General features: G+C 38.2%; 1 protein-coding gene and 1 non-coding gene across 2 annotated transcripts; one reads left to right on the top strand and one right to left on the bottom strand.

Annotated features, from left to right (window-relative positions):
- Positions 1 to 2,624: 2,624 nt before the first annotated feature.
- On the top strand, positions 2,625 to 4,440 carry UBC14 (ubiquitin-conjugating enzyme 14). Its single transcript, XM_079072555.1, has 6 exons — positions 2,625 to 2,809; positions 2,910 to 3,012; positions 3,582 to 3,679; positions 3,849 to 3,949; positions 4,046 to 4,123; positions 4,211 to 4,440. Exons 1-6 carry the CDS (start codon positions 2,761 to 2,763, stop codon positions 4,286 to 4,288), a joined length of 507 nt encoding a protein of 168 aa, XP_078928681.1. The 5' UTR covers positions 2,625 to 2,760; the 3' UTR covers positions 4,289 to 4,440.
- Positions 4,441 to 19,209: 14,769 nt separating this feature from the next.
- LOC145141562 (small nucleolar RNA R71) lies at positions 19,210 to 19,316 on the bottom strand. Its single transcript, XR_013722756.1, has one exon. It is a non-coding gene; the product is annotated as a small nucleolar RNA R71 (small nucleolar RNA).
- Positions 19,317 to 23,022: the final 3,706 nt, after the last annotated feature.

The raw sequence follows: 23,022 nt of genomic DNA on the forward strand, positions 1-23,022 counted from the left end.
CATTTATCAAATTCAAGATTTGATGTAGTATTTTGGTAGTTGATGGATTCACTAGAAACCAGCAAGAATAACTCATCAATGAGAGATTCCAAGTTTCTCAAGCCAATGATGATTTCTACCATTAATGCGAACAAATTGTGTTTGTGGATAACTATTATTCAAGTTCAACAATTCCTTGTTGAAACTAGTGCCAATAATTCCTACATCAGTAGACCATAGTTCTTGAGCTGCTTCAAGTTCCATGTGTCTCCCACTTTCTTTGTCACTAGAAGCTTACTTTCTGCTGACTCGGTATTCAGAAAAATAAGAGAACTTATTCTTTGATGGGTTTGTATAATCTAAGTGTCCTTTTAGAATATTTTACGGATATGTAATTTTTTGGTGTTTGTATTCAAGATACAATTAATAGTAATTAAGGTATAATCCCCAAGACCATAAAGGAAGATAATTTCTACCGATTAGAAAGTAAACTTTATCTGGTAAGCTCTAATTCATCCTTTATTATCACTTAAATCTTTTGATGGTGTTAATGTATTGTATCTCAACTTTATGTTTGAAACTTCAATAGATGTTTCAAAATTTATGCTTTACTATGTAAAATATAATTATAATTACTATAGTTATTAATAAAGTTGATTTGGTATTTTGCATTAAATCTTAGACATTCATTAAAAAGGAAGTCATACACCATAACGTATAATTCCTTAATATTTCCTCTACGGTTTAGTGAAAATATGATTACAAATCCTTTACATATATACAAGATTCATATATATCAAATAAACTATATTATTTGCCTTCAAAGATTCCTTTCTTGAAGTTGGAATATGTGTATTTCATTTAGATAATAAAGATAACAATGTCATAGATAATTTTGATTTAAAACAATTTTAAGTCAAAAGTGCTAGCATATAGAGCTTAATTTTATTTATTAAATATTGATATTTACTTTATAATTATATTAAGAGATCTAATCTTATAAATAGAAGTTAATCATTTCAAAATATTAATATTATTGTTATGAAAAACGATCAAGTAAATAATCAAACATTTAAATAAAACAACTGAGATATAAATTTTTATACATGCTAAATTTAAAGCATATATTGTTCCAAAACGAATATTGTTTTATATTACAAGTAATATATGCTATAAGCATAAATAATGAACTAAACTCCGAGAGTGTAGTTCCAACTTATTTGTGCTCAGTTGGTTACTTTTCTATAAATATATGCAAACAAGTTACAAATATTAGCTTAACATTTAAGTATCAAGTACTTGAGTGTTATATGAAAAATATAAGTTCTATCTAGTAAATACCTAAAGTACTAGTCTCCTCTAAATTATTTTTTTCAGATAAGAGAAGCAGTTCCTCTTCCAGTATCCAATTTCTCCACAAAGAAACACGATCCATCTATGTGGGTCTTCTTGGATTTCTTGAGCTTAAAGGTGTTCAGTCCATAAAACATGAGCTTCTTAGATCATACAAAGTGACTCTTTTTTAGCCTTGCATTATTCCATTGTTTGAGCAAGTTTAGAACAAATATCACTATATTTATTGGAATATTGCTTAACTTATTTTTCCACATAATGATGTAATTGAGGTATTAAAAACGTTAAATAGGTTTAAACTATTAAACCAAAAGAGGTTTGTTTCACAAACCCATTATGCATGACCAATATTGTCAATCTCGTAAAATTAAGCCCAATCCTACACTGCAAAGTCATAGCCACATTCTAAAAACAACATGAATGATGTGAATATGGGATGACATGACTAAAGGCGAAGTTTATGTAATCATACATATTGGTTATGAAGGCTAATTCTTTAACCTCCCTAATATATTCCTTTAGTTGCAACACCTTATGTCATGTGTTATGCCCATACAAAACGCTATGGGCAAGGTATGATGGTTTCTGTATATGGAAACCGCTATGAATATTGAGCGTAAGTAGTTTTCTTTCATAGGGGCACTACCTATGAACAACACTCGAAGCATTCAACTCATAAATGTTTGAATCTATATTTTTTTGTAACATCAATTGTAACAATATTAATATAATTATAACTGAAAACAAACAAGTGATATATTCCAAAAGTATCTTACCACACGTCTAAGAGCCACAAAACAGAACTTAAAATGGTCCCTCAGATCTTCTGGCGTTGATAAAAGTTTTCGAGTTGGTTCTTTCAAAATTATGAAAGTAATCAGGAAGGTTGGCAAAAGCTTTCTTCACAAATAAGATTTGATGAACTTATTTTTCGATGTTGCAAAAGCATATTTTGAATTTTGTTTTAAAGAAGAAAATGATGGAAACAAAGGATGCGTAGTGCAAAGATTCTAAAGTTTGTGATATGTAATTTAGTCGGTCCGGAATGTACAATGTCAAATTAATAATATCATTACGTAAAATCTCACTAACCATGCATTAACTCCAACTCCAAAACCGACATAACTACTTTGGAATTTCCGAAGAAAATAGTTATTTTTCAAATTCTAAAAAAAAAAAAAAAGATAATTTTTGTTAATTAACTTTAATAAAATAGAATGATATTTGCCTTATTTACTGGCCGAAGAGAGAAGAGATAAAGGAGGCTGGAATCAGACGCCAACTTTGGTTCTTCTCTCTATTCCTTTCCTTTATATATACATCTCAACGCTTTCTAGACAACTGTGTCGGTTTATCTCTCAATCACAGGAGTTACAACCAGTAATCCCTCTCTACAATCGCTCTCTAGAACCTTCCTTTCTCCCATCCATGGCGTCTCCATCTCAAGCAAGTCTCCTTCTCCAGAAACAACTCAAAGGTCTCACCGTTTTCTCGATTCTAGGGTTCTGATTTCGATTTACTTTAACTTGCTCTGATTCTTTATTTCTTTCCATGATGATCCGTGGCTTATTTTGCAGATCTCTGTAAAAACCCCGTTGATGGATTCTCGGCCGGTCTTGTTGATGAAAGCAATCTATTTGAATGGAGTGTCACCATTATCGGGCCTCCGGATACGTTATAGTGAGTTATTCTATTACTTCTTGCTCAAATATTGTATCTGTATCTTACATATATATAGTTTAGAAGCTTAATTATATGAAATTGAGGCTGACACAGTCTGTCGATTGTTCTTGTTCTAACCTGTTCCTATGTTCTTGCTCTGTTTATTGATTTAATTGGGTTTCTTGGGGGTTTTAAAGAGCTATATTTGTATTACAACACCAGATCACCAATCACAGTGCATTCTTTAGGGTTAGCAGTTCACAATGTTCTTGATCAATTGTAGAACTGCTGACTACATGATAATGAGATTATTCTATAACCTTTTTGGTTTTAAAATTAACATCTTATGTTCAATTAACTTGATGAGGAACCTAAGTTTGGTGGACGATGATTATGGTGACATCTTTCTTCTGTTTGGACTTTTTTGAGTAACCTTGAGTCCAATTCCTGTGGTTTTCTTGATCAATACTGAATTATGGTTTTCTTCTTCTACTTAATTTACCATATTATGTTATGTATGTTCTATTTTTAATTCCATAGATGAAATTTAATGTTTCTGTCTAATGGTTATGGGTTCATTGTTTCAGTGATGGAGGTTTCTTTAATGCTATAATGACCTTTCCACAAAATTACCCAAATAGCCCTCCAACTGTGCGATTTACATCAGAAGTTTGGCATCCCAATGGTTAGTAATTAGTTTCCTTCTTACACATACTTTTAAAAATCCAATCTTTCCTCTCACTTTTTGTCCAAAATCACTCGTTTAACAAAAGACATTTCACATTTATAATAGATGAAAAGTGAAAACATCCATAGTTATATAAAGTAATATAATCAGTTTTTGGTGTTTACAGTTTACCCTGATGGAAAGGTTTGTATTTCAATTCTCCATCCCCCTGGTGATGATCCTAATGGATATGAGCTTGCAAGTGAACGCTGGACACCTGTCCATACGGTATGACACAACTAATTTCCAAAAATACCCTTGTGTTATTATCAATAACTTCAACAAGAATAATGAAAGTTCTTACCAATAATTTGATATTTGCAGGTTGAGAGCATAGTGTTGAGCATTATCTCAATGCTTTCAAGCCCCAACGACGAATCTCCTGCAAATGTTGAAGCTGCGGTAATGACCATATTGCCCTTGTGTTATTTGTTATTTTTCTTGAGCATTGGTTTAAGATGTTTGTGTTTATTTTTGTTGTGATTACAGAAAGAATGGAGAGATAGAAGAGATGACTTCAGGAAGAAAGTGGGGAGATGTGTAAGGAAATCACAAGAACTGATGTGATGATGATGATGATGATGATGATGTAAAACCAACACTGGCTGCTGCTTCTTGCTACTACTCACTTGTAGAATTTCGCCATTGCTATTGACATTTTGTGTTTGTTAAATTCTGGTTTTTGATTCCTTTTGAAATGAAATGGTTGCTTTGTTTTACTCTCTCTCTTGTGTTTAGATTGGTTCTCAAATGTGATTTAGGGACAAAAGTATTTTTTGTTGCAAATTGGATTCATTTTTCTTTTTTGAATCTTGCATTTGGATTTGAGTGATTATTGCTTTAAGAATGTACCAGAAATAACTACTGTGTCAATTACAAAATGACAAAAATAGAAATGTCTCCTATCACCAGATGGCCATTAATTTTTTATTTTTTGGATGTTTTCTAAAGAAATAAATGATAATCCATTTTGCAAAGTGGGATTTTGAATTTCCGAAGCAGGAAACGCCATTTATTTTATAATTTTTTTTATATTTATAAAGAAATAAATGATCGTCCATTTTGCAAAGTGGGATTTTGAATTTGCGAAACAGGAAACCGATGGTTTCCACAATTTATCTATATATCTTTTGTTTTGTGATGGTTTATGAAATTTTTTCAAAATTATTTTGTGTTTAAAAATTTCTTAATGTATCAAATCAACTAATATTCTCTAAATACCAGCATGTGGTGTGCCTAGCCTTGTCGAAAATAACCGATACGTGAAAACCTAAAACCTGACGGGTATACCCGAACAACACAACAAGCCTAGGCCTGCCAACATTTCACATGAGCGGAGCATGGCTGCACCACACCCATTTACGTGGGGCCCTCGAAATCCAACCTCTCTCTCTCTCTCTCGTATTATACAAACATTTTATGCGTAAAACCCAGGCAAATCAAATAGATCCATATCAGCGACAGTTGAGAGAATTCGGGTATCTTCCATATCCGCAGTTCAACTCCTTTCCCACGTTCCTTCTTCAACGGACAGTTCCACAACCTCCGACCTCACTTCTCATTCAACCTCTCCCAAGTTCAACTCCTTCCCCACGTTCTTACTCTCTTACTATTGATTGTGTCTAAAAGTTTTTTTTTCAAGGAGTATAAAGGCCTCCACCTCATATTCATTGTTTTCCTTCGTCATCTGTTCTTGTTCTTGCTAATTTTATTTGATTTATTGTTTGCAGGTCTCAAGTAATATGAAGAACTTATGACATCAAATCCTTGTTAGACCCTCGATCTTCTGCTTTGAATCCTTTCTTCCCTTCGATTTTCTTTTGTTTGATTTAATTTTGATCTACTGGGTATAATTTTGTAACTTGATTTGATTTATTTTGGGTAGGTTTAGAAGTAATTTGAAGAAGTCGACTTATATATGACTGTCAATTGGATGCTTCGTGCTTGAATTCCACAGTTTGTCTCATCAGTTTCTCTCTCATGCTTCTCAAACACCCTCTAGATATGGAGGTTTGATTTGGATAGTTTACTGAATCGCAAAGGCGTTTGATGTGTATGTCGATAAGTTGTATTTAAAACTGTTACTGTGTACAATTTTGTTTTTGTGATGTACATTTTACTCATTACTGTTTTTTTATATTTTGTTTCAGCATTGGTGTGGAGTTTGGTGTACCTGTTACTAATTCAAATGTAGACATACCATTTAAGATGTGGCAACGACATATGACATTTGAATACTCAAGTTGTGAAACTGCTTCACCAATATTTGGCATAAGTTTCAAATTTAGATCAAAAAGAGTACTCCCAGGAGAACAATCTGAACAATTGAACTTCTTAAGTACTTTCTCAATGTAATGAGACTGTGAATTTGAGATTCCTTGATGTTCATTGTTCTCTCACTTTGATATCCTCTTTGGCACTTCCAAGATTTCATCTTCAGCGTATTCAAGCAAGGGGGTACTCAGAACATACACCACTTTCAAAGTATTGTTATTAAAGTTTAGGTGTGGATATGTACTTGTAACGTCCCAAAAAACAGAGTAATTTTTTATTATTAAAAGAGATAAAAACTGTATTTCCATCAAACACAAGTCTCCAAAAAAATTGTTTCACAGCCATATCAAATCAGAGTATCTCTCAAAACATGAAAACTATTGGATGATATGTACAATCACGCCTTTGCCTTTCCACTGTCTGTTGAAGAACCTGAAACATTTAAATCCACAACTGTAAGCCAAAGCTTAATGAGTTCCCCAAAATACCACACATAACAATACACATACAATGCATGCACACATGAGCCTTCAGTCTGACTGGACCACCTCGCAAGGTCTACAGTACACGTGGACCGCTCTCCTGAGCCTACAACACGGGGTTGGATCGCTATCCTTGGGCCTACAGTATCAACTGGACTGCCCGGGTATCTTGGCCTACATCATAGAGCATGACCACCTCAACCCAACCACAATATGTCGACATATGCAAACAAACAATATCAAGCAAACACATGTAATCATAATAGATCTACCAGACTAACAAATCGCTACAACATAACACCATTCTACACACAAGGATACATATTACAGTACAAAATATAGTGAGAAAACTCACCTCACAGATAGTCAGATAATCTCTACAACTCGTTGTCGGTGAAGATTGGTGCCTCAATGTAACATACACGTTCAATTATCGTGTTATGTAATTTTAAAAGTGAATAATATTATGGTATATTATATAATTATGAGTATTGAGTTCTAACGGATAGTTTTTACTAGAAATGAAGTAAAACTATGTTTAGAATCATCCAGAATGTTTTGGAAGTCTTATGAGATTCCGAACAAAAGGCAAATATTGAAATTTAACGAAAATATAAATTTTGAAATAAGTAAAATTTTATTATTGAAAGTTTTAAAGAATCTCGTTAGAAACATTTAGGCGAAAACTTCATGGAAATCCGAGTTATAACGAAGAAGTTATGACCAATCGAAGATCCGCGACAAAACCGGCACGGCGCCGAATGACGTAAAAAGTGAGTTTTTGATAAACTACTTTTTAGTCATGTTGATTTAAACGAAAGTCGTAGTATTTGTTAAACCGAGAATTTTGATAATAAGAACGCCCAAATCTGACTTCGTATGAGGAAGTTATGATTTTTCTAAGTTTCAGCTTAGCAGTAGACAGCTAAAAACTCGAATTTTAGATCGAGTGATATTTAGCCAAAACAACCTAAACGAGAATCGAAGGTCTCGTTAAAAGTAGTACAACGGTAAAAAGACTGACGAAAACGGACGCTAGATTTTCCTGTCCCGGTCTGTTAAAAATAATAATATTAAAACTAAAGTCAAAATTAGCCAACGAAGTCTAAACGAAACTTGTAGAGCATAATTTTCCCTACGCGTGCATATAAAGAACGTCAAAAACGGAGCTCGTATGCGAAAGTTATGGATTTTAGAAGTTTTGGCACAAAAATCGAGAATAATTGCGAAATCCGAGAAAAATCGCATGGCCTGAGTTCGGCCACGTCACCCTGGCTCCTCGCGCGACACGTATCTGATGCGAGCCACATCAGGCGCGCCCCGTGTATGACGTCGATGACTCAGCTGAAGACCATCCGACGCGTGTGCTGCTTCCGGTCCGACGCGTGCCCTTCTCGCATCTGAGCCTCGCACCTGTTGTCGCGTGTCCGAGCCTCGCGCCACCTGCCCTCCTTTCCTCTCGCTTCAGATCCGAGGCTCGCACCTATATAAGGGTGTGAGACCTCCTGGGTAAATGTTGGAAAATTGTCACTTTTCACCCTTAAACTCATATTTTAACTATTTCCACTTCCCCCGAAGCCCCGGTATCATTTTTAACACCCGGAACACGCCCCGAAGTGCCCGAGAAGCCCGAAAAATTTATCTTTTCGGTTTGAAGCTCACAGGGCCCGGTTTTCAAGAAAACTCCCAGTTTTCATTGAAGAAAGTCAATTATAGTAACGAAGTGCTGCCCAAATTACTATTTTAACCCCCGGTTATTTCACGGTGAGTTCAATATATAGGAACAATTGTATGTTATGTGTTATATGTGCTATGTGCTTTTCCGTGTTATCATCTCGTGTTATTATTTCCGCTATTTTGATAGCAAAGTTATACCTTTGGCCATGTGATCAGTGAAAGGACTTAGATTCACAGTTGTATTGGTATGTAGCCTCTGGCCATGTAGAGCATGTCTCGTAAGAGAATGACTTCTATTCTATGGCATTGCCAGAAGGTTAGACAGGGCTGAAAGCCTGAAATCTACCAAAATGTTTAATCAGAAAGTGTATGTCTTCTGTGCCATTTGGGCCGAAGTGTTATTGATGTATATCAAGTATTGAAATTGTTATGTCTTATTGATTGATATGGAAAGCTTGTCGCATGATTCACATATGCCTTTGTTGTTCCTTGTTCCCTTTGCTTCTGCCATATTGAAGTATATATATGGCATAACGTTATATTGTATCTATTATTGAACTCACTAAGCGTCACCGCTTACCTCTCTCAATGTTTAACAATTGCAGGAGATAAGTAACCAGTATAGTCATATACTGTTGGAAGGTTTAGAATAGTTATAATATTACTTTTGTATTTAGGGATCATGTATGTATAAAAGTATAGTATCCTGGGTAGTTGTGTAATATATAACACTTTGTAATAGTCGGTTTGTATCCAGTAGTTTGTAATCACTTTATCAATGTAAAATATTGTTTTTATGAATATGCATGTAGCATGTTTTGGAGTAACAATTGTCAAGTATGAAAGTTTGGGTCTTTCAGAAATATGAAAGTGTGGGTCTTTCAATCAAACACCTAAACACATAAATCAATGTCAACCTCAGCCTAAGACCCAAGACCCTAAAGTTTGACCTAAAGTCAAACCTAGTCAAAGTCAACAAAATTCAAATTCTGGTCAAAAGAATAGCGCACTTCCTAAGAGCGCCCCATGCTCATATGAGACAAAACAGTCGACCCCTTTTAGCAAAACCAACTCGCAATAGGAAACCTAAAAAGTGCCCCACGCTCAGGAAATGTGCACTGCGCTTTGGCTAACTTTTAATGACTTTTGTCTTAATCCTTTAAGACGGGAATCCAACTTCTAGATATGAACTCTCACAATGTCCTAATGGATAAAGCTTCCAGCTTTATCCATTATTATGAACCCAAATAATAAGATCTAAACTTGAACTTCAAAAAGGGGCAAAAAGTCAACCTACTTTGCATGGCCAAGAGAACAAGCTCCAAGATGCCAACTTTTTTAATAGAAATGGACCATATAACAACTCTAGTTGCATAGAAAGAGATGGAGTCATCACTACTCCAAGCTCACCACCAAAATGTGACTAAACGCATAAAAAAGGGCCAATAGCTAGATCTATCATATGAGAAGGAAAGTTGGGAGCTAAATACTTACAAAGATCCAGAAGATAAGCAAGCTTTCTTTATCTACAACACCTATTTGCTCCCACACACCAAAATTGAGTCTTCTCCTTCAAGCCTTGACCACAAAGATGATAAAAATAAGCTCTTAAGAAGATTTTAAGCTAAAATATGAGAGGGGAGGGCGAGGGTTTTCTAAAACACTCTCTAGGGTTGATGGAGGCTAAGAATGATCCAACCCTGAAGGCCTAAGTGTCTTTAAATAAATCTTAAATCCTAAAAATTCGGGCAGTCCATGGACCTGAGAGCCTCGCGCTTTGCAAGAGCGCTCCGTGATTTTTGGGCTAGACAATCCCAAAAGCGAATTTCAAGTCCAAAATATCCAAGCCCCATCCATGAAGAATTTTAAACAATTAAATTGCACGTACAGGGAATAGAATTTTACAATTCTCCCCCACTTGAACCAGATTTCGTACTCGAAATCCGCAACATCAAAAAACTTTGGGTAGTGCTTATGCATCTCTCCCTCGTGCTCCCAAGCGCATTCGGAACTGATCAACAATAACCCATATAACATCAAATCCTCTAGGATTCCTGGGTAGCTTCATAATGAAATCCATGGTAATATGCTCATATTTCTACATGGGAATCTCCAAAGGTTGTAACTTGTCGTGTGGTCTCTAATGTTCGATCTTGACCTTTCGACATGTCAGGCATCTCTCCACAAACCAAGCTATCTCTCTCTCTTCATGCAAGGCCACCAATAACTAATCCCTAACTCTTGATACATTTTTGTTTCTCCAGGGTGAATTGAGAACTTGGACTTATGTGCCTCCTTCAACAATTTCTGACGGACCCCGCTAGAAACTAGGGCCCATACTCGTCCATACTAGGCCAATAACCCCTGAATGTTGGTGATAAAGCTAGTAATCTGACCCCTGATCTTCACTTTCTTCCAGTTCTCCTTCTTGATTCCCTCGACCTGAGCTTCCCTGATCAAATCCAGAAGTGGTGAAATGATAGTCATCCTCAAACATAGGTCTTCGAAAGGAGCATTAACCACTCTACGACTCAACGCATCAGCCACCACATTAGATGTATTTAGAGTTTGATTATTCAAATACTTGATGTATGTTCAAACATTTGACTTTACCATCTCAAATACTTAGGACAGTCTTCATTTCCTATGATCCTTTTCACTTTGTTAATTGCAAACTGCCTCTTTTGAATCATGGTTGGGTGGAATAGAGGACACACCAATTCCATTCCTTCGTAATCGAAAGTTTTAGCTAAAACTGTTCCTTTCTGTCACACCTTCCCCGCCCGATGGCAGAAATGCCAAGTGGTGACGGTACATAGATTACCCAAATCACAGAGCGCAAACCATAACTATCTATTAACCAAAACCTATATATGTCTTTGAGCAATAGCGGAAATGCCAAGTGATAATGCTTTCTTGTCTTGATCTTTACTTTATCCTAGGACCACATGCGATTTTTGAAAACGTCAACTTGATGTTGGTGAGTTCATAGGTTTTGAGGTAAATGTATAATAAACTCTTTTGAAAACTTTTTAGAAATTTTATGATTCTTAAATTCCTGGTTTCTTATGTTTTATTATATCACCTATTTATCTTTTTAGGACATTCTGCTAATCCTATCTTATTATCTCTATAGGATGCTTTACAATTCCTAATTTACTATCTCTATAGGATATTTAACGATCCTATCTTATTATATTTTTAGGATACTTTATGTAGCATCCCAAAAATTGTAGGTGAAAGTTTTGTTTTTAATTCAACCCAAACCAACAATTATTCATGTTAAAACAACCAAAAGTATGTAATAGTGAATTAGTCATCAGAGTATAATCCCCAAAATTACATGGGTGGATGCGATGCGATCATATCGAGTCCTTCCTTTTCGAACCGGAAGTACCTGAAACCATAAACATAAAACTATAAATACAAAGCTTAGTTAGTTTCCCCAAAATACTCCATACCTTACATACATAATGGTCAAAACATAATTGGGTTTATTTCATCCCCTTCGGTCTCTTTCAACCGATATTGGGTCTATTTCACCCCCTTTGGTCTCTTTTAACCGGTATTGAGTCTATTTCACCCCCTGCGGTCTCTTTCAACCGGTATCAAGTCTATTCCACCCCTACAGCTAAGCATACAATCATATCAGCAAGAGTCACAAAGACAACAAGGACATACATGCATAACAGTAAGTGTCACAAAGACAACTATCATCCTACACACATAATCCAGTGGGCCGACATTGGTGCCTTCGACCCACAAGTACAGTGAGGGAACTCACCTATCAACCGATGATCAAATGCAACTGCTACTATTGTTGCAAACACAGATGCTACCAACCACTTATATAACCATATATGGGGTTCGGTGTACCATCTACATGGACCACAAGAGCCTACGATATCTCATGGATCGGCCGAATCTGAATATGAGGCAGAGGAGATGGATCGATGTAGTCAAGGATTATGACTGTGAGATCCTATATCACCTGGGCAAGGCTGATGTGGTGGTCGACGCCTTGATCCGAAGGGCGGTCAATGCTCCGATTCAAGATATATGTTTAAGGATGACCGTGATGACTCCAGTTTTAGAGATGATCAGAGATGCTCAGGAAGGGGCCATCATGGAGGAGAATCGGAAGAGTGAGCGAGTGGTTGGGAAAGTTTCAGCCTTCGATGTTGACAACAGGGGATTATTGACAATGCATGGTAGGGTTTGGGTACCCTATGCAGGTGGGGCTCGTCAGGTTTTGATGGAGGAGGATCACAAGTTGAAATTTTCCATACATATGGGGGCAGTGAAGATGTATCTCGACCCGATACATGGATATTGGTGGCCGTGCATGAAGAGAGATATTGCCTGGCATGTAGAGCAGTGCTTGACCTGCTGGAAGTTCAAAGCCGAACATCAATGCCACGGAAAATTGCATCCTTTAGAGGTACCACTGTGGAAGTGGGAGCAAATCTTGATGGATTTCATTACGAAGTTGCCGAAGACTGCGAGAGGTTATGATGCTATATTGGTGATCATAGATCGTCTGACGAAGAGTGCTTACTTTCTAGCCGTATGTGAGAGATCTTCTGCTAATAAGTTGGCTGAGGTTTATGTTCGGGAGGTGGTAGCTCGACACTGGGTGCCCGTTTCTATCGTATCGAGCAAGGATGTTCGATTCACTTCCAAATTTTGGAAGAGATTTCATGAGGAGTTGGGTACTCGGATACACTTCATTACCGCTTATCATCCACAGACAGATGGACAGAGCGAGCGGACTATTCAGACGCTCGAGGATATGCTATGTGCCTGCATCATTGATTTTGGTGGTAACTGGGATTCCTATCTTCCTTTGGTCGAGTTTTCTTACAACAACAACCATCATTCCAGCATTGGTATGTCTCATTTTGAGCTTGTGTATGAGAGAAAGTGTTGGACCCCTATTTTTTGGGGCAAGGTCGGGCAGAGAGTGATGGGGAGCATGGAGGTAGTGCTCAAGACATAAAGTTGATCCAACAGGTCAGATAGAGGTTACTGACAGCTCAGATCCATCAGAAGAGCTATGCAGGTCGGAGGTGCTCTAAGTTAGAGTTTCGGGTTGGTGATATTGTTCTCCTGAAGGTATCGTCTTGGAAAGGTGTTATTCGATTCAGGAAGAGGGGCAAGTTGGGCCCCAAGTTTATTGGCCCTTTCAGGGTGTTGACCCGTGTGGGCAATGTGGCTTACCAGCTGAGGAAGTGTGTGGTTGATGAGACAGTTGTGGTCCCTTTGGAGGAAATTTAGGTCAATGATCACCTGAATTACATTGAGAGGACGGTGGTGATTCTGGATAGGACAGTGAAGACCTTGAGGAACAAGGTAATGAACTTGGTCAAAGTTCAGCGGCAACACCGAAAAGGCTCGGAGTGGACTTGGGAGCCCGATACTGATATGTGCGAGCACTAACCTGATATGTTTTCTGAGGCTGACTTCGAGGGCGAAGTCTGATTCTAGTGGGGGAGAATTGTAACATCCGGTTTTCAGGTATTTGCATTTTTGGTCCTTATGTCAATATTTATTGTATTTTAGTCCGTACATTGGGCGTACGTGAGGTACACGCAGTGTACCTGATCGAGACTTGGAACGTGAGACTCTCCCTAGTACGTTAGGCATACATGTGGTACATCAGGCATACTAGCTCAGACCTTAAACCCTAAATTTTAGGGTTTGTCCCCTATTTAAAAAACCTTATACCTCCCTTCAACCTTCTATAGAAAGCCTCCACTCCTTCCAAACCCTAATCTCGATTCTCAACCTTGTGTGTGAAGATTTTGAAGCTTTTGGTGATTTTGGTGCTTTCTTGTTGAAGAAGAATGCCATTAAAGAAAGTGGTGTTGCATGCAAGCTTGTGGATCCAGAAACTACCTCACATTGTGCATCTTTTGAAGGTATAAAGTCCATACCTTGTTGTTGTTCTTTCTAGATCTCACTAGTGGGTTAATTTGAGTTATTTGTCCCAAAGGTTGGACCTTTGTGGGTATGGAATACCCCATAGCGTATTGGTTGTCCTTTTTGGTGTTTTAGAGTGTCTTGATTCATAAAAATGGTTGCTTGATCGTTTGCTTTGGCTCATGCATGAGTTAAGTGACTTTGAGTGTTGTAAAAGTTAAGGTTTTGTGTTTTGAGCCTATCTAGCCATGCAAAGGCTTAAAGTCGGTGACTTTATGGGTTAAGAAATTCTATAGTGGTGAGATTTGAAGTTGGAATAAGTGTCTTGGAGTTTTAGGACTAGGCAGAGTATGCTGGGCATACTCCTGGCTACGCCCCGCGTAGCCAGGCCCGTTCCTCACTTCAATGATTCAAGACATACTCCCCACATAAGAAGAGTACGCCCCGCATACGGATCGAGAGGCTCGACTTTGTTGACTTTTGACTTTTTGGTCAAACTTAGAGGGCCTTCGGCCTAGGAGGGGCAAAATGGTATTTTGCCTCGATTGTGACTTAGTTGAGGAGCTTGGACTTGTGAATTGGGTTATTGACCTTAATTATTAATTAGGGTTAATTATTGTGTTTATTAGGCGGAGTCTAGTTCCGGCAGTTCGGGTGTGAGATCTATCTGTCATTTGAGCGAGGTGGGTCTTCTCACTATACTTACCTGTGTGGTAGATTATGTGTGACCAGTGGGTCTTATATGTTGTACTGTGATGTAACACCCCGATGTTCAGGTACTTCTAACTCTTCCCATTTTATGATAACTGGTCAAGTGGTTGCATCTTGGGGTTTAGACACGGTGTGTTGGAGGCACCAACACGGGTGTCTAGACATTAAAAGGTGCATGTTTTGGTTGGGCAACACGTCGTGTTTTCCCTCTGAACACGGTGTGTTGATCGCTGTGTGTGAAACCCTAATATTTCGGGTTCTTCCCCCTATTTAAAGGAATATGGGGGCTAGGGTTTGTCCACCCTCAGCCTCCATCTGCCCTCTTAAGCTCAGAAAGAAACCCTAACCATTTTCCTTTCCCATTTGTGATTATAGTTGGTGTTTTGAAGGAAGAAGGTGAAGAAGGAAGCAAGGATTCAGCTAGCTAGCATCATACTTCAGTGTAGCACTCTCCTGGACCATTGTAAGTGTCCAAGTCCTGATTTTTATCATTTAAAGCATCTAGATCTTGAGTTATGTCCCATTTTCCATTTGTCATGGAGTGATGCCTGTAGGGATCTCATAAAGTTTGCAACTTTATGAATCCCCGGGTCAAGGAGACCTTGTAGTGGCTTGGATCTGGTTTCAACCAAAGTCTTGATGCCATGCATGGAAAGTAGGTCATGAATCCCCTTTTTGACTTAATATGGGTTCAAGACATGCATTGGACATGCATGTCTTAGAAATCACCAATCTTTGGAATGGTTTAGGTGGTTGAACCACTTCTGTAAGGAAGGGACTTTGGATCTTAAGGATTGAGGACTTATTGGTTAAGCTCTTGGATCTTCAAGTCTTGTCGATGAGTTTTTGAACCCTTGGAGTTGTCCCAATGGATAAAGTTGGAAAGTTTATCTTTTTTATAGCATTTGAGCCTAGATCCGAGCCTTGGAGTCCCTGGGATCGAAGGAACAGCTGGATGTATTAAGCTCGGGCAAAAACGGCGTGTTTGCAAGCCAACACGGCGTGTTGGCTGGGGTTTTCCCGTCCGTCTGATTTCTAACGAAACACGGTGTGTTTGCTAGTACATACGACGTGTTGGGTCAACATGGACTGTTGACCTTGACCGTTGACTTTGACCAATTAACTTTGAGTTGACCAAGTTTGAATTTGAGGGCATTTTGGGTATTTATGGTTTTTGATGGAATTGGTCTTGTTAGATGTAGGTAGCGTGTAGAGAACTGAGATTTCGGTGAGGGACTTCTTTAGTTCTGTTCAGCTTTTCGAGGTGAGTTTTCCTCACTGTACTTACGGGTCGAAGGCACCAAGGCCGACCCCTTTGGATTGCTATCCTGTTATGTATGCTAGGTGTTGTTAGATTGGTATCCTGGTAGATAGGATGTTGCTATGCTGTAATGATCTGTTAGATCAGTATCCTGGTAGATAGGATGATGTTATGTGATTTGTAAGATCTGTCTGTTGTTTATTGGTTGGTTATATGCTTGTTTGTTATGTATGTGTTGACACAGTTTGTGTGTGGTTGGGTTGAGGCGGTCCTGCTTTGTGCTGAAGGCCAACAGATCCAGGGCGGCCCGGATAGATTGAAGGCCTGTGAGGCGGACCATTCAAACTGAAGGCCCAAAGAACGGTCCAGACATGCTGAAGGCCCGATGCGGCGGTCCAGACATGCTGAAGGTTCTATGAGTGGTCCAGATAGGCTGAAGGCCTGCAAGGCGGTCCAGTCATGCTGAAGACTCAGTATGCATGTTGTTGCTGTGATATCTATGATTATGTGTTGTGGTGGTATTTTGGGGAAACTCACTAAGCTTTGGGCTTACAGTTTTGAGTTATGTTTTATGTACCGCAGATGATCGCGGCAAGGCGAAGGCTTGATCGTGCACCTCCTCATGTTATGAATTGTGATTTTGGGAAAAACTCTGATGATAAACATGTTTTGAAAATTATGATGTAAACAATTATGAATTTGGTGGGTTTTAAAAGTTTAAATTTTTATGAAATTTTATGAGTGTTACATGTGACATGTGCTGTTGTGTATGCTATCTTTGTGACTTCTACTGTTATGCTTGTATTGTATGCATGGAGCCGATTGATATGTGCATATCTATACACATAATTATACATCATATCTTAATATTTTTAATTACTTTTATGCCCTTTATTGAACAAAAGGTACTTAAATTCTTATGAATTGTGTTGTAGGGGTAAAAGACATGCATGGAGCAAAAAGGAAGCAGGAAGCTGGAAGCTGGATGCTGGAAACTAGGAGTTTGAGATAATACTTTAAAATGAAGAAAAAAATACTCAACGCGTCGTGGTGACCCTAACACGATGTGGTATTTTGAGATTTCTCGATTGACTTCGAAGACTTGTTGAATACGGGATAACCACGAAGACCACGACGTGGTGGCCTCAACACGTCGTGGTGCCCTGATTTCGGGCAAACTATAAATATAACTCATTATCCACCAAATTGAGAACCTTTTGGCTGAAGCTCCTGACAATTTTCCAAGACCAAAGTTCAGAAATAAGGCTTGGAAGTGAAGAAACCAATTGAAGCTTGGGAATTGAGAGCATTAAGGCATTAAAACTTTTAATTACAATTTTCTTTTCTAGATTGATCATGTCTTTGCTTATGAATTTCGTTTTTATGATTTTTGTTGCTGAAATCATGGGCTAAACCTCATGACTTTCGTTTAGGCTAGGATTGTTTGCTTAATTATGAATTGATTTATGGATATGATCTAGTTTTTATTGGTTATTTGTTGATCTAGCTTATTAAAGAACCTCACGTACTTTTGATAACTATTTTCTCTACTTACTGCTGAATTTAATTAAGTTTGCATGACCATCTTTCTTAGTTAAATTTGTATCTTATGATTTTGCAACCACCAAATTGTAGGAATAGAGTTTTGAACAAAACCTAGGGTTAAGTAGGAAAGTGGGTAAAAAAGTGTAGGAGCTAATATATGACGACCAATCATATATAGAATTGAATCAAACGACCAATTTGATCAGTTATTTATAAGTCTAATCAACTCGAACTGAGCACTAGTAAACTTGTTAGTTTGTCCGCCTGATCACCGTATAAATGAGCTTGTTTGCTAAAGGATTAAATGAGTGAACGCTAATTTGGTCATCTTAGGAATCGGTAACCAATGAAACTAAAATCCATTGCACTTCCATGAATCAATCATAATAACAAATAATCCGAAGCTAAACGAATGTACCTCAATTACCTTGATTAAATCATCTCTGTCTTCCTTGCTTTAGTTTTAGTAATTACTTTATTATTTTATTGTGATAGTTATTTTGGTAATTTAAGTTTCTAGTCTTGCAAAACTAGAGAAAAATCCCTTTTTCTTATTTATTAGTAATATAGTTAGCAGTAGATAAAAATTAGCTAAAACACCGTTCCTTGAGTTCGACACTTGTTCTTACCATAGCTATACTATTACACGATTAGGTACACTGCCTAGTGTGTTTAATAGTCTAGTTGAAAGAAAATTAGTTTTATAAATCTAAAACTTGAATAAATAAAATATACATTAAAACGCACATTAAGTTTTTGGCGCCGTTGCTGGGGAGCGGTCCGGTTTTAGTTACTTTAAATCTGCTATTTTATTAGGAATTTTTCTGTTTATTTGCTTTTAATTTTCGTTTTAGGTTTTTCTTCTTTTTGACTCACCACGTCGTGGTGTCGTAACAGTAAACCTTCATTTTTCGTTTTTGTTCTTTTTCCGCGTTTTATTTGTTCTTTTGCAGAAGTTTATGACCAGAGGATCTAACACACCTCTGATTCCACCACTTGAAGACCCGGAGTCCGCCTTTCGTAAAAACACAGATAAAACTGTAGGAGAAGCTGCAACACCAAATAAATCACCTTTTAAGAATCTCAAATCGGTTTTTAGTAAGAAGAAGGGAAAGCAAGTGGGAGAATCCAGCAAGGCATCAAAAGACGAAAGCACATACGAAACACAAGAGGAAGAAAGCGACTACGAATCGGAAAAAGAAAGCGAGCAAGAAAGCGAACCCGACAACATCATGGCGGACATTGCTGAAATTTCTATGGACACATACAAGAAGAGAATTTGTGATGACATTGGACCAGGACTTGTGCAACCCACCATACCTGCCACTGCCACATTTGAACTCAAGGGGCACGTTCTTGCTGCACTAAAGGAGATACCATTCACCGGAAAAGATCATGAAGATGCCTACAAGCATCTTGATGAAGTCAACGACATCGCCGAATACTTCAACATTCCGAATGTTCCACGAGAAACGATGTTGTTGAGAATGCTTCCTGTCGCTTTCAAGGGAGCAGCCAAGGATTGGTTGAAGGCACTACCACCGGGCGCGATAACTATATGGGAAAAGATGCGTAAAGAATTCTTGGAACAGTTTTGCCCACCATCGAAGGTGACTAAGCTCAAAAAGGCCATTGCTAACTTTGAACAACAAATGGGGGAGTCGTTGTTTGAAGCATGGGAGCGCTACAAGGGTCTACTTCAAAATTGCCCTCAAAACGACTTAAATGTGCAACAAGAAGTTTCTATCTTTTATGATGGGGTGAATGTCACAACTAGGCAACTCCTTGATTCTCAAGGCCCCTTAACCAAGAAAAATCATGCAAAGATCAAGGAGCTCATTGAAGAATTCTCTAAACATTCTTGAGAGTACCATAACCCGAGGAATGATATAACAAGGGGATCGGCTAATGCTGCTTCGGAAGACATGTCGGCGGTTTTGGAAATGTTGCAAAACATGGATAGGAGAATGACTAAGATGGATTAAACAATCCATGTAATAAGAGTTGGGTGTGAAAACTGTAACGGGCCACATTTGACTAAGGATTGCGATCTTGATGAGAATGGAAACCGAAAGGTTCAAGCTTTCTACTCGAGCGGTGATCGATTTGATGAAGATTGGAGAAAGCCCAAGAAGAAGTGGTTACCTTATGATGAGTACAAGAAAGCCAAAGAAGATAAATATGAACAAAGAGGAAGAGACTTTTACCAACGAGAGGAACCAGCTCCTGAAAAGAAACCCGATTTTGAGTCAATGCTTACCCGTTTTGCTGCTGCATCCGAAAAAAGGCACGAAGAAACTAAAGCAACAATTAGAGAGCAACAAACTATGATGAGGGAACAACAAACTCTACTCAGAAATCAGCAAGCTTCCATTTTGAACATTGAAAAACAACTTGGGCAACTAGCGAAGCAAATAAATGAAAGATCACTGGGAGGACTTCCAGGAAATACCAAACAAAACCCGAAGGGAGCTCACATCCAAGCTGTAACGACCAGAAGTGGGGAAATTATTACTCATCTAACTCCCATTAACAGAAACAAACCGGATGTTGAGCAGGAAGTTCGAGAAGAAAGTCAAAGAAAAGAAATTGAACAGTCACCACGACGTGGTGTTGATGCCACGACGTGGCAAGATTCTGAAAAGAAACATTTTGAACGCGTTAATCCATACCGCCCGCCGCTGCCCTTCCCGAGTAGAGCAATCCAAGAAAATAACGCAAAAGACTACCGGAAGTTCTTAGATCATATCAAGTCCCTTAAAATCAACATTCCATTCCTTGAAGCCTTGGCCAAAATGCCAAAACATGCTACGTTTCTGAAGGACCTCTTAACAAACCACAAGAAAATGGAGGGATTATATAAAGTAGTACTAAATGAAACATGCTCCACTGCAATGCTAAACATGTTACCAAAGAAGATGGGTGATCCAGGGAGCATAACTTTACTATGCCAATTCGGGAATCTAGCCACTAGTCATGCTCTAGCCGACTCGGGAGCAAGTGTTAATTTGATGCCTTATTCGTTCTTCAAAAAGCTTGATCTTCCCGAACCAAGACCGGTCCGCATGGTCATCCATTTAGCGAATAAGACCATGACCTTTCCAAGAGGTATATGTGAAGACTTACTAGTAAAAGTTGACAAGTTTGTTTTTCCTACAGATTTTATTGTTTTAGACATGGAGGAAGATGAAAAAGTCCCAATCATCCTTGGAAGGACCTTCTTGAGCACCGCCCGAGCCTTGGTAGATATTAGAGAGTCCAAACTCACTCTTTGAGTTGGAGAAGAAACAGTTACTGTAACGCCCGCAGATTCGGGCTAGTCAATTTAGAGACGATAAGCGTCAAAAAAATGATTTTTTATAGATGATTATTTAGAATAAATAATATTAACTAAGTTTTAGTCTATGTTACAAGGTTTCCGTACACATAAAGAACGCTGAAATCCGAGTTATAACGAAGAAGTTATGACATGTCGAAGTTTCGCGACAAAACCAGAACGACACCGGGAATCGTAAAAAGTGAGTTTACGATAAAGTACTTTTTAGCCTTAGGGGTCTAAATGAAAGTTTTAGAGTACGTCTCCACCTTCGTGTGGATATAAATAACGTCAAAAACGGAGCTCGTATGCAAAAGTTATGGCCTTCCGAAGTTGTAGCTATCTGAGAGCATGACACGTGTCAGAAACCCTAATCTGACTGGGATCACGACGTGAGCACTAATTCTCATGACGTGAGGAGTCAAAACGCCACTTTTCAAGGCTAGAATGCAGATGGCAATTCTACGGAACGAGCTCACGACGTGAGCAATGCCTTCTCACGACGTGAGGAGTCATATGGACACTGTTCAAGCCTAGAACGCAGATGGCAAAGCTACGAGGTGATTCAGCCATGGCTCACGACGTGAGCAACGAATTCTCTCAACGTGAGAGACCCAAAAACTGCCTATAAATAGCAAGTTCGACCTCAGCCAATCTTACACCTAAAACTCTTCTTTCTCTCTCGTTTGCTGAAGGCGTATCGCATCCCGAGCCCGACGATCACGAACCGTTGACCGTTTTTAGTTAGATTCTATCAACTCACGCTATTAAGGTGAGTGCATAGTTACTTTCATCTTACACATAGATATGAAGTATTTTATATAAAATTACGTGCTATGTGTGCATATTATCTGAATACTTGTTGTCTATGTTGGATGATCGATTTTATATACGTTTTAAATGATTTAAACTGTATATGTATTTTATATCTACAAATATGTTGGGGTAAAACATGGGTAGATAAAATAGTTGGTGTGTGATGAAAAATGAGTTGGAAGATGAGATGAAAGACGATATAGATCATGAGATGAGGGTGAGAGGTGAGAAGTGAGAAAAGCCTTTACCCAAACGTTGGCCCCGTCATCTAGCAGAGTATGGATGACAACCATGGACTATTCTAGATCGTCTGTGGAACACTAGCAGACTCGCAACCTGTAGGTGTTGTGAATGATGTGTTCACCCGGTGTACTCTAAAAACCTATTGACATGTATTTCAGGTGGATTGCCGAAAATAATATTGTCGATAACTGAGCTATGGACTTAGCACCCGTTGGATGAACCCTGGCGACTATACGACTTAGTGCCTGTTGTATAAACCTTGGCGACTATGAGACTTAGTGCCTAAACCCTGGCGACTATGCGACTTAGTGCCTGTTATATAAACCATGGCGACTATGAGACTTGGTGCCTAAACCTTGGCAACTATGCGACTTAGTGCCTATTGAGTAAACCCTGGCAACGATGGATTTCGTGCCAAATCTTTAGGATGATCCTTAGGAATGAATGAACGAGGAATAGCTAATTCTTAGGGTAGATCCTTAAGAGTAAAGAAGATAATGGGGATGGGTAATTGAGTTGATTGTTTGATGTTTAAACATAATAATTATATTATAGTGGGTTGAAAACCCTATGTACTCACCAAGTTTCCCAACCTGACCCACTCAAGCTTATTTGAATCACAGGTGCCAATACGAAGTTACATTACACTGAGAGATTAAAGAGGTGTAGATCACTAGTGTAAATGAATGTAAGTTCTGTTTATGCTTATGTTTCTGTATTGACAACGACATCCCAAATGTTTTAAAATGAATAAAAAAATACATTTCTTCGGAAATGCTTTGATAACGTATTTATCATGTTTTACTGGGAACAAATTCCGCAACATTTTTATTAAAAGAAGTACTCTGATTTTTATAAAGCATAAACAAAATCGGTCTTTTCTGGCTGCGAAAATGGGGATGTCACAGTTACTTTTGGAGTGAATCGAGCAATTCAACATTCAAGGATAAGTGATGACATGGCTTTTTCAGTTGATGTTATTGATGATGTACTTGAAAAAAAGCTAGGAGGGTGGAAAGAAAAAGAGACCGAGGGATATATGGTGCTAGGAGAA

The sequence above is a fragment of the Lactuca virosa genome, chromosome 9, assembly GCF_052849685.1.
Source record: "Lactuca virosa cultivar CGN04683 chromosome 9, Lactuca_virosa_CGN04683_v6, whole genome shotgun sequence".
Classification (NCBI taxonomy): Eukaryota; Viridiplantae; Streptophyta; class Magnoliopsida; order Asterales; family Asteraceae; genus Lactuca; species Lactuca virosa.